Here is a 13,226-nt window from a genome sequence, read left to right as displayed (position 1 = left end):
ACTAATATTAACCAACATACCTTTAACCAATATTAACCAGCCTACCTTTAACCACCACAAACTAACCAACCTACCTTTAACTAATATTAACCAACATACCTTTAACCAATATTAACCAGCCTACCTTTAACCACCACAAACTAACCAACCTACCTTTAACTAATATTAACCAGCCTACCTTTAACCAATATTAACCAGCCTACCTTTAACCAATATTAACCAACCTACCTTTAACCAATATTAACCATCCTATCTCTAACCAATATTAACCAGCCTACCTTTAACCAATATTAACCAACCTACCTTTAACCAATATTAACCAACCTACCTTTAACCAATATTAACCAGCCTACCTTTAACCAATATTAACCAGCCTACCTTTAACCAATATTAACGAGCCTACCTTTAACCAATATTAACCAGCCTACCTTTAACCAATATTAATCAACCTATCTCTAACCAATATTAACCAGCCTACCTTTAACCAATATTAACCAGCCTACCTTTAACCAATATTAACCAGCCTACCTTTAACCAATATTAACCAGCCTGCCTTTAACCAATATTAACCAACCTACCTTTAACCAATATTAACCAGCCTACCTTTAACCAATATTAACCAACCTATCTTTAACCAATATTAACCAGCCTACCTTTAACCAATATTAACCAGCCTACCTTTAACCAATATTAACCAGCCTACCTTTAACCAATATTAACCAACCTATCTTTAACCACTGCTGTGATAATAGTGAGTGTAGCTTGCCTGGCGTTGCGGAACATGAAGGTGGTCTGTGATTGGTGGAGAACAGCACAGGGGGGTAGGAGGACAGACTCGGGTACGTCCAGAGCATGGCGAGGTATGGTCGCCCTCAGAGACACCTGGAACAACCCATCTTTACTGTGGAACTCTATGGTGTCCTGGTACTCACACTGCTCAACACACAACAGACACATAAATTATTACCAGGCCAGTGTTCAGTCTGGATTATACATGTGTTATTACCTGGCCAGTGTCCAGTCTGGATTATACATGTTATTACCAGGCCAGTGTTCAGTCTGGATTATACATGTTATTACCAGGCCAGTGTGCCGGGTCTGGATTATACATGTTATTACCAGGCCAGTGTTCCAGTCTGGATTATACATGTTATTACCAGGCCAGTGTCCAGTCTGGATTATACATGTTATTACCAGGCCAGTGTCCAGTCTGGATTATACATGTGTTATTACCAGGCCAGTGTCCGGTCCTGGATTATACATGTGTTATTACCAGGCCAGTGTCCAGTCTCGGATTATACATGTGTTATTACCAGGCCAGTGTCCAGTCTGGATTATACATGTAATTACCAAGATAGTGTCCGGTCGGGATTATACATGTGTTATTACCAGGCCAGTGTCCAGTCTGGATTATACATGTTATTACCAGGCCAGTGTCCAGTCTGGATTATACATGTTATTACCTGACCAGTGTCCAGTCTGGATTATACATGTGTTATTACCAGGTCAGCGTCCGGTCTGGATTATACATGTGTTATTACCAGGCCAGTGTTCAGTCTGGATTATACATGTTATTACCAGGCCAGTGTCCAGTCTGGATTATAAACGTTATTACCTGACCAGTGTCCAGTCTGGATTATACATGTGTTATTACCAGGCCAGTGTCCAGTCTGGATTATACATGTTATTACCAGGAACCCCAAGTCACGAGCTCTGCTGGTCGGTACTGCTTAGAAACCTAGGGGTGCCAAAAGCCCTGCTCTGCCCTAGAAAGCCTATGTAATTTACGATCGCCAAAACGGACCACATTTTGAATTACTTTAAAGTTCGCTATATAATGGAGATACTTAATTACATACGGATCCATTCTGACATACTAGATATTTAATTAAATACTGATACATTCTGACTACTAGATATTTAATTAAATACTGATCCATTCTGACTACTAGATATTTAATTAAATATTGATCCATTCTGACTACTAGATATTTAATTAAATACTGATCCATTCTGACAACTAGATATTTAATTAAATACTGATCCATTCTGACTACTAGATATTTAATTAAATACTGATACATTCTGACTACTAGATATTTAATTAAATACTGATTCATTCTGACTACTAGATATTTAATTAAATACGGATCCATTCTGAATACTAGATATTTAATTAAATAGTGATACATTCTGACTACTAGATATTTAATTAAATACTGATTAATTCTGACTACTAGATATTTAATTAAATACTGATTCATTCTGACTACTAGATATTTAATTAAATAGTGATACATTCTGACTACTAGATATTTAATTAAATACTGATCCATTCTGACTACTAGATATGTAATTAAATAGTGATCCATTCTGACTACTAGATATTTAATTAAATAGTGATCCATTCTGACAACTAGATATTTAATTAAATATTGATCCATTCTGACAACTAGATATTTAATTAAATACTGATCCATTCTGACTACTAGATATTTAATTAAATATTGATCCATTCTGACTACTAGATATTTAATTAAATACTGATCCATTCTGACTACTAGATATTTAATTAAATACTGATCCATTCTGACTACTAGATATTTAATTAAATATTGATCCATTCTGACTACTAGATATTTAATTAAATACTGATTCATTCTGTCAACTAAATATTTAATTAAATAGTGATCCATTCTGACTACTAGATATTTAATTAAATACTGATTCATTCTGACAACTAGATATTTAATTAAATACTGATCCATTCTGACTACTAGATATTTAATTAAATACTGATCCATTCTGACTACTAGATATTTAATTAAATAGTGATCCATTCTGACTACTAGATATTTAATTAAATACTGATCCATTCTGACTACTAGATATTTAATTAAATAGTGATCCATTCTGACTACTAGATACTTAATTAAATAGTGATCCATTCTGACTACAAGATATTTAATTAAATACTGATCCATTCTGACTACTAGATATTTAATTAAATACTGATCCATTCTGACTACTAGATACTTAATTAAATACTGATCCATTCCGACTACTAGATATTTAATTTAATACTGATCCATTCTGACTACTAGATATTTAATTAAATAGTGATCCATTCTGACTACAAGATATTTAATTAAATACTGATCCATTCTGACTACTAGATATTTAATTAAATACTGATCCATTCTGACTACTAGATACTTAATTAAATACTGATCCATTCTGACTACTAGATATTTAATTTAATACTGATCCATTCTGACTACTAGATATTTAATTAAATACTGATCCATTCTGACTACTAGATATTTAATTAAATACTGATCCATTCTGACAACTAGATATTTAATTAAATACTGATTCATTCTGACTACTAGATATTTAATTAAATAGTGATCCATTCTGACTACTAGATATTTATTAAATACTGATCCATTCTGACTACTAGATATTTATTAAATACTGATCCATTCTGACAACTAGATATTTAATTAAATACTGATCCATTCTGACTACTAGATATTTAATTAAATACTGATCCATTCTGACAACTAGATATTTAATTAAATACTGATCCATTCTGACTACTAGATATTTATTAAATACTGATCCATTCTGACTACTAGATATTTATTAAATACTGATCCATTCTGACAACTAGATATTTAATTAAATACTGATCCATTCTGACTACTAGATATTTAATTAAATAGTGATCCGTTCTGACTACATATGTCATCACACAGGACTACGTGCTGACACAGAACAATCACGAGCCGGCAGGCTACAAGTAGGCTCTCTCAGGCATGATGAAAATGACTACATAGACCATGATCCTTAGCAATATTTTGGTGCCATTCAGCCCTATTGAGCAATTTTGTGTGCTTCAAATTCAAATACTTCCGGCTTCATGCGCCATCTGGAGGTTTCCATAGGAATACGTGGAACTACGTCAGCGCTACCAGTATCCACTGGTTTTAATGTCTATGGTTATTACCCTATCAAGGGGGCGGAATGTAACAGGAAGAGAAAAAGACGTTCCAGGACTCAGAGTGATGATCTGAGGAAACAGGGTGGTGAAGAACTTTGACACAGGAGGCCTGGGGAAAAACAAACAAAATGTTACCACACATTATGCTGTTTCATCAAACATCAAGGAAGAATTACAGTGCCTTCGGAAAGTATTCAGACTCCCTTGACTTTTTCCACATTTTGTTAGGTTACAACCTTATTCTAAAACTGATTAAATTGTTTTTTTCCCCTCATCAATACCGCATAATGACAAAGCAAAAACACGTTTTTGGAAACTACATTTACATAAGTATTCAGACCCTTTACTCAGTACTTTGTTGAAGCACCCATGGCAGCGATTACAGCCTCAAGTCTTCTTGGGCATGTCGCTACAAGCTTGGCACACCTGTATTTGGGGAGTTTCTCCCATTCTTCTCTGCAGAGCCTCTCAAGCTCTGTCAGGTTGGATAGGGAGCATCGCTGCACAGCTATTTTCAGGTCTCTCCAGAGATGTTCAATCAGGTTGAAGTCCGGGCTCTGGCTGGGCCACTCAAGGACATTCAGAGACTTGTCCCGAAGCCACTCCTGCGTTGTCTTGGCTGTGTGCTTAGGGTCCTTGTCCTGATGGAAGGTGAACCTTCACCCGAGTCTGAGGTCCTGAGTGCTCTGGAGCATGTTTTCAGGTTTCCCTCGATCCTGACTAGTCTCCCAATCCCTGCCACTGAAAAACATCCCACAGCATGATGCTGCCACCACCATGCTTCACCGTAGGGATGGTGCCAGGTTTCCTCCAGACGTGACGCTTCGCATTCAGGCCAAATAGTTCATCAGACTAGGAAATCTTGTTTCTCATGGTCTGAGAGTCTTTAGGTGGCTTTTGGCAAACTCCAAGCAGGCTAGAATGTACCTTTTACTGAGGAGTGGCTTCCGTCTGGCCACTCTAACATAAAGACCTGATTGGTGGAGTGCTGCAGAGATGGTTGTCCTTCTAGAAGGTTCTCCCATCTCTACAGAGGAACTCTAGAGCTCTGTCAGAGTGACCATCGGGTTCTTGGTCACCACCCTGACCAAGGCCCTTCTCCCCCGATTGCTCAGTTGGCCGGGTGACCAGCTCTAGGAAGAGTCTTGGTGGTTGCAAACATCTTCCATTTAAGAATGATGGAGGCCACTGTGTTCTTGGGGACCTTCAATGGTAGCCTTCCCCAGATCTGTGCCTCAGATCTGTGCCTCGACACAATCCTCTCTCTGAGCTCTACGGACAATTCCTTTGACCTCATGGCTTGGTTTTTACCCTGACATGCATTGTCAACTGTGGGAGCTTATATAGGCAGGTGTGTGCCCTTCCAAATCATGTCCAATCAATTGAATTTACCACAGGTGGACTCCAATCAAGTTGTAGAAACATCTCAAGGATGATCAAAAGAAAAAAATCAAAATCAATGGAACAGGATGCACTTGACCACAGTTTTGTGTCTGAATACTTATGTTAATAAGTTATTTAAAAACATATATATATATTTGGGGGTATTGTGTGTAATTGCTGAGGATACATTTTTTTAAATCAATTTTAGAATAAGACTGTACCGTAACAAAATGTGGAAAAAGGGAAGAGGTCTGAATACTTTCCAAGGCACTGTATAAACAGTGCCCTCTGACAGTGATATGTTTTGTTGTTTTGGTTCTGTACTCCAGCACTTTTGATTTGAAATTATACCATGACTATGAGGTTAAAGTGCAAATCGGGTAAATGGTTTAGAAATTAGTTTAGTCCTCCCATTTAAGGGGACCAAAAGTATTGGGACAAATTCACTTATATGTGTACTAAAGTAGTCAAAAGTAGGCAATCTTTCGGTTACTGGTCCAACGCTCTAACCACTAGAAAGTTTGGACGTTCTATAAAGGTCCAGAGAACGTGTTATAAAGATCCAGAGAACGTGTTATAAAGGTCCAGAGAACGTTCTATAAAGGTCCAGAGAACGTTTTATAAAGGTCCAGAGAACGTTTTATAAAGGTCCAGAAAACGTTTTATTAAGGTCCAGAGAACGTGTTATAAAGGTCCAGAGAACGTTCTATAAAGGTCCAGAGAACGTTTTATTAAGGTCCAGAGAACGTGCTATAAAGGTCCAGAGAACGTTTTATTAAGGTCCAGAGAATGTGTTATAAAGGTCCAGAGAACATGCTATAAAGGTCCAGAGAACGTGCTATAAAGGTCCAGAGAACGTGTTATAAAGGTCCAGAGAACGTGCTATAAAGGTCCAGAGAACGTTTTATAAAGGTCCAGAGAACGTGTTATCAAGGTCCAGAGAACGTTGATATATGCCTTCCTCGGCACTCACAAAAAAATTAAAACAATTGTCCAGCACTGGGCACAAACTGATGACGATCAGAGCCCGAAAGGCGCTGCTCTGACCAATGCACTACAGCAGTTCACAATGCTCTAACAAGACGAGAGAATGCTGTGAATACTGATGACACCTGATGGTAATATCATGTCATTATGTACTATTTAGTTTGAAACCTTCCCCAAAACCATAGCCCTAACCGTAACCACTCTGAATCAATGCCTAAACTGTTAACCTTTGACTTGTTCCTGTTTTAATCCTGTAACCACGCGAAATTAATCCCGTAACCACGCGGAATTAATCCTGTAACCACACGGAATTAATCCTGTAACCGTGAGGAATTAATCCTGTAAACACACTGAATTAACCCTGTAACCACGCAGAATTAACCCTGTAACCATGAGGAATTAATCCTGTAACCACGCGGAATTTATCCCTGTGACCCAAGCGTAATTAACTCTGTAACCACGCGGAATTAATCCTGTAACCACGCAGAATTAATCCTGTAACCACGCAGAATTAACCCTGTAACCACGCGGAATTAACCCTGTAACCACGCGGAATTAATCCTGTAACTACGCGGAATTAACTCTGTAACAACGCGGAATTAACCCTGTAACCACGCGGAATTAATCCTGTAACCACGCGGAATTAACCCTGTCACCACGCGGGAATTAATCCTGTAACTATGCGGAATTAACCCTGTCACCACGCGGGAATTAATCCTGTAACTATGCGGAATTAACCCTGTCACCACGCGGGAATTAATCCTGTAACTATGCGGAATTAATCCTGTAACTATGCGGAATTAATCCTGTAACTATGCGGAATTAATGCATCAAAAAAGTATGTTCATCGTAACACGTTACATTTTTAAGAGAAACTCTGAAATCCTGCTGAGCATGTAGTGTACTACATCTGGCTCTGGCCCCATGAGTCTCTGGCCAAAAGAAGTGCACTACATAGGGAATAGGATGCCACTTCAGATCCAACTCTAGAGAAATAATCCCTGACACCAGACTCACCTGAAACGTAGTTTCTGTAGTTTACTATGGATGTTCTTCAGCAGCAGGGTCTTAGTGAACTCCCCTCCCAGCTCCCAGTCCTCCCACTTCAGCTCTGCCCAGGTCTCTACCCCTAGGAAGCAGCAACGCTGGGAGGACATCTTCCTCTGGGCATCCCTTGACCGCTGCAGGGTTAGGCCTGGGCCCTGGGGTCACAGAGAGGGAGACACAGAGACAAATGGACTAAAGATAACTGCAGACATTACACTTCAATAACTCAGTAAAATGGGGATCTCCTGGCAAGAGGCAAAAGCCCTCGGCAGAATAAGAGTGACATGGATTCCATATACAAGGGGACCATAAAAGCCTGCTACACAGTGATGACTGTAATGATAGGGAAGGAGTGTCCCTACCTGTTGTGTGTGCATATTGCCACCAGAGGGAGCTGTTTGAGTAGCTTTAAGTCAAAGCATCGTCAGCATGAGCTATAGTAAAAGAGCTTCCCGCTGTAAGTCTGACTCATTGGCATTCAATTAATAAAAAACTAATATGGTATTAACAGCAACTAATTGCTCTTAAACTAATTTAGGGGCAGGAGTTAGCCTAGTGGTTAGAGTGTAGGGGCGGCAGGTAGCCTAGTGGTTAGAGTGTAGGGGCGGCAGGTAGCCTAGTGGTTAGAGTGTAGGGGCGGCAGGTAGCCTAGTGGTTAGAGTGTAGGGGCGGCAGGTAGCCTAGTGGTTAGAGTGTAGGGGCGGCAGGTAGCCTAGTGGTTAGAGTGTAGGGGCGGCAGGTAGCCTAGTGGTTAGAGTGTAGGGGCGGCAGGTAGCCTAGTGGTTAGAGTGTAGGGGCGGCAGGTAGCCTAGTGGTTAGAGTGTGGGGCGGCAGGTAGCCTAGTGGTTAGAGTGTAGGGGCGGCAGGTAGCCTAGTGGTTAGAGTGTAGGGGCGGCAGGTAGCCTAGTGGTTAGAGTGTAGGGGCGGCAGGTAGCCTAGTGGTTAGAGTGTAGGGGCGGCAGGTAGCCTAGTGGTTAGAGTGTAGGGGCGGCAGGTAGCCTAGTGGTTAGAGTGTAGGGGCGGCAGGTAGCCTAGTGGTTAGAGTGTAGGGGAGGCAGGTAGCCTAGTGGTTAGAGTGTAGGGGCGGCAGGTAGCCTAGTGGTTAGAGTGTAGGGGCGGCAGGTAGCCTAGTGGTTAGAGTGTAGGGGCGGCAGGTAGCCTAGTGGTTAGAGTGTAGGGGTGGCAGGTAGTCTAGTGGTTAGAGTGTAGGGGTGGCAGGTAGCCTAGTGGTTAGAGTGTAGGGGCGGCAGGTAGCCTAGTGGTTAGAGTGTAGGGCCGGCAGGTAGTCTAGTGGTTAGAGTGTAGGGGTGGCAGGTAGCCTAGTGGTTAGAGTGTAGGGGCGGCAGGTAGTCTAGTGGTTAGAGTGTAGGGGCGGCAGGTAGCCTAGTGGTTAGAGTGTAGGGGCGGCAGGTAGCCTAGTGGTTAGAGTGTTGGACTAGTAACCGAAAGGTTGCATGATCGAATCCCCGAGCTGACAAAGTCAAGATCTGTCGTTCTGCCCCTGAACAAGGCAGTTAACTAACTGTTCCTAGACCGTCATTGTAAATAAGAATTTATTCTTAACTGACTTGCCTAGATAAATAAAAGTTTACTTTTTTTTTTTAAATATAGTTGAATGACTGTTTTATTACTTCCTACCTTTTCATCTTTACCACAGGTGGCTGTCCAGAGGGGGCCAGAGCTTAGAGGGTTCCCTGGAACCTCAGCCAACATCTCTGGGAAGAAAGATATAATGAACAGCACCCATAATGCATAGGTAGCAAGTTATTCTGCATAGGTTAGGTTATTACATAACCAATGTACAACCCAAGTTCACCATTACGGCTGTATTCACCGTCATTTGAATAATACAAAAATACAATTAATGTTAAAAAATAAAAATACTAAAAAACTCTTGTTATTAGAAGTAGTCTATGGATTCCTGTCGACATTCAGATGTACCCCAGTAGCAAAAAAATCGATGATATGTTTCTTCCTTATCGTCAGCAAAACAGCCTGGGGATGTTTGCCCCCGACATTCATTCCCTTGCTTTTTCTATGACTAGGCAAGTCGACATTCATTCCCTTGCTTTTTCTATGACTAGGCAAGTCGACATTCATTCCCTTGCTTTTTCTATATGACTAGGCAAGTCGACATTCATTCCCTTGCTTTTTCTATATGACTTGGCAAGTCGACATTCATTCCCTTGCTTTTTCTATGACTAGGCAAGTCGACATTCATTCCCTTGCTTTTTCTATATGACTTGGCAAGTCGACATTCATTCCCTTGCTTTTTCTATGACTAGGCAAGTCGACATTCATTCCCTTGCTTTTTCTATATGACTTGGCAAGTCGACATTCATTCCCTTGCTTTTTCTATATGACTTGGCAAGTCGACATTCATTCCCTTGCTTTTTCTATATGACTTGGCAAGTCGACATTCATTCCCTTGCTTTTTCTATATGACTTGGCAAGTTGACATTCATTCCCTTGCTTTTTCTATATGACTTGGCAAGTTGGCATTGGGGGGGGGGGGGGGGGGAATAAGCTGTAGGAGTGTTTCATGTTACTTATGCAGTCTGTCCACATTTCTGTAACTAATGACTGCAATTTTCTGATTGGTCAAACCACAAGGTGTATGCTATTTTACAACGTCATGCTGCTGATATTACAAAACAAACTAAATTGTTGGCAAACACTTAAGGCAATACTATTTGTATATTTTCACCACAAGCTTGTTAGCTAGACAAATAGCAGCACATAAAATCTACAGTGGCTATGAGTGTAACCGTCATTTAGCAGGCGGAAAAGGAAGCTAGGTTGAATTTAGCTGTATCAAATACAATGTATTATATTGAAAAGATAGCCGAGAGACCGTCCTAACAATTGAAATACATGTTGTCAGTGACTGAAGCAAAGATTATGGATATACTGAGAAGATGTATTCATTTATTTAACTAAGATTACATGTCTCTCCTCTCTAACAATAGGAGTCGTTGTCCACGAAGCGGCATGGAGGGCTGCCTAGCCTTTCTTTGTATTGGTGAATATATCTCATTATCGTAATCATTTTTTTGGCGCCTGTACTTAAGAGAGTGAGATGCTATGCTACTAGCCTCATTTCATGAATATGCATAGACATCTAGAGACAACTGCGATATAAAGGTTTGTTTCTCCCACGTGTCCTAGTTCTATCAGCACACTCATAACAACTTAAGCACTACGAAACTTCTATTCGAATAAACCTCACGTAGCAAATAAGCCATAACATTTTTTGGGGTTGACCTCCATACAGCACACTCATAACAACTTAAGCACTACGAAACCTCACGTAGCTGGAAGGGTTTGGGGAACGCTGTCAGCATGGCTACTGTCCTTTAAAATACATCCCACTGATTGATTCAAGTCACACAGCCACCAAATGGGAAGAAACTTATCTCAAAAGTTTGTTCAAGAATGTTTTGAGGAAATGTGTAGTTCATTACAAACCGTTCCGCAACATAGCAAACGGTCAAGCAAAGTGAATACACCTTGGACACAACTAAGTCATTTTTCCCCCCTCAAAGTTGCCGGAATGCCACGTCCATCCACTAATATCAGTACATTTGTAACAGCGTAAACATTACAAAACTTATTCGATCAAATAAGCCCCAAGTAAATTGGACAATCTGTAATAGACCTCCATGCAAAAAAAAGGGGTTTATCTCACACAGGCATATTTCTGGCCAGAGTAAATTATCTGTCTCCTCTTCCTCTCTAACAGTATTGTTGAAAACCGGATGCATCCGATTGTTGGTGCTATTGCCGCGTTCACAACTGGGAAATCTCAGACTTTCCACTTCAGTGTGTTCAAGACACCTGGGAACTAAGGGAAAAAACAAGCTCCGAATGGAAAAAATAACGTTTCTTCCGACCTGAAGATAACGGGCGTCATGATTTTACCTAGTTTTTTCACGAGTTCCCGGTTGTCTTGAAAGCACCATATGAGTGAACTGTGGGGGCGAGGATATACGGTATTACGGATTTAGCCTTATAGGAACTGACCTGATATAATGTCAATTCGCGACTTTAGCATGGTTAGTACGAGGCTAAAACATACGCTAGGTGGCCACCCGGTTTAGTCGTCCGGATGAGCCCTTCCTAGCATGCTATGTTACGCTTATGGATAGAAACTTCAGCAAAATGTTTGAACTTTTCTGCCGAAATTTGGACTTGTGTGTTCAGAATCATACCGTTTTTATTGGAGTAATTATATAACAATTACACTTTTATTTATATATATATATATTGTTTTACAAACATTAGACGTTAATGCCGTAGCTGTCACCCTGGTCTGGTAGTGAAGCCAGTATCTAGTGACTTCTCTCTCCTTACTGAGACAAGCGGGAGTGAAAGACAAGTGCCTCATGCTGTCTCCCCTCTGAGCAGTGGACTGTATCACCGTGACCAATATTAGGCTACACGTTATTAGGCTCGGTAGGCTACTCGAGATAAACAATCAAGTGGGATGGAACAAATTGGACATGGTGACCTATACTACAAGTTATTTCGCCCATTTAAATAAACGTCACTTTCTTTTACAAGTTTTAACTAGTGCCATGCTGTTTTTGTTGCCAGCTATCCAACATAAACTAGCTGGGAAGGGCTCATCAGGACGACGGACTCAGTTGCGCAACAATCGAGTTGGGCACTAGATTGAGATGGGCAAATGCCGCATTCAAAACAACTGGGAAATCTACAACTTTCGACTTCCAGTGCGTTCAAGACAACTGGAAACTCACAAAAAAGAACAAGCTCCGACTGGGAAAAATCGTTTATAACGGTCATCCAATTCGGAACTACAAGTAGAGTTCCGAATTTCCAACCTAAAGATCACCGAAATCGTGATTTGACCTCGTTTTTATCCGAGTTCCCAGTGGTCTTGAAAGCACCATAACCTCTAGCTAGCTAACGTTAGGAAGTAAGAATCGCAACAACTAGCTACATTTTTGATTGAGAATGACAGCCATTTTGCTCTTCATGTTATCTTAAATATGACACTTCCTTACCTCATTCAAATGTAATATTATGAAATAAACATCAGTTTTGACATTTCATTCACTATTTATCCAGTGCTAAGAGCAACGGTAGTCATCCACGCTCCAGTTTCCATAGAAATAATTGTTTCCGTCTCTATGGTAACGACGGCAAACGGAGAGGGACAATTTTCCTTCGTTTTCCCGACACGCGTTAGTCATTTTTAGCACAATTTCTGCTGCGGGTCATAAAGAATCTCTTGTACATAGGCTTTGCAAGTCTTCAAACAGACACAGCCTATAGGTGCAATTTAAAAAATATGTGAATTTTCCTTATGTATGAGGGGGAAAAAATATATGAATGAGTTGACAACTCATGACCTCCATATGCGAGGAAAGAAGAGGAAAGCATTCAATCCCCCCAAAATAAAACCTTTTGTTGAAGAGTGGAGGTAATAGAAATATAATCTCATTCTACGGTCCTGTGTGGCTCAGTTGGTAGAGCATGGTGTTTGCAATGCCAGGGTTGTGGGTTCGATTCCCACGGGGGACCAGTATGGGGTATGAAATGTATGCATTCACTACTGTAAGTTGCTCTGGATAAGAGCATATGTAAAATGTACTTCTATGGTGGATACCCTGTGGTGAAGACATACAAAATACCTTTTAGGAGTCATTTTTAAATCACTGCGCTCATAAAAGCTCCATTAGGACTTCGGACAAAATGTCATTTACTTTAACACAAATTAAATGGGTTTCGTGACATCACCATAAGGAAATTATTATTTTACTTCCCCTTCCTCAACTTA

At 40.3% G+C, this 13,226-nt stretch overlaps 1 protein-coding gene across 1 annotated transcript in view; it reads right to left on the bottom strand.

The window, feature by feature from the left end:
* cfap65 (cilia and flagella associated protein 65) overlaps nucleotides 1-12,553 on the bottom strand; it is a 56,490-nt gene extending 43,937 nt beyond the window's left edge. Inside the window, exons 1-5 of the mRNA XM_082966906.1 lie at nucleotides 12,451-12,553; nucleotides 9,062-9,138; nucleotides 7,394-7,578; nucleotides 4,013-4,115; nucleotides 721-933 (exon numbers count right to left, since the gene is read on the bottom strand). Coding sequence (XP_082823032.1) covers nucleotides 721-933; nucleotides 4,013-4,115; nucleotides 7,394-7,578; nucleotides 9,062-9,136 — 576 coding nt within the window. The 5' untranslated portion in view covers nucleotides 9,137-9,138; nucleotides 12,451-12,553. The remainder of the gene's footprint in view (nucleotides 1-720; nucleotides 934-4,012; nucleotides 4,116-7,393; nucleotides 7,579-9,061; nucleotides 9,139-12,450) is intronic.
* Between the last annotated feature and the right edge of the window lie 673 nt (nucleotides 12,554-13,226).

The sequence above is a fragment of the Salmo salar genome, chromosome 21, assembly GCF_965601325.2.
Source record: "Salmo salar chromosome 21, fSalSal1, whole genome shotgun sequence".
Classification (NCBI taxonomy): Eukaryota; Metazoa; Chordata; class Actinopteri; order Salmoniformes; family Salmonidae; genus Salmo; species Salmo salar.
Note: the sequence above shows the minus strand (reverse complement) of the source record. Positions and strands in the feature narration are given on the sequence as shown.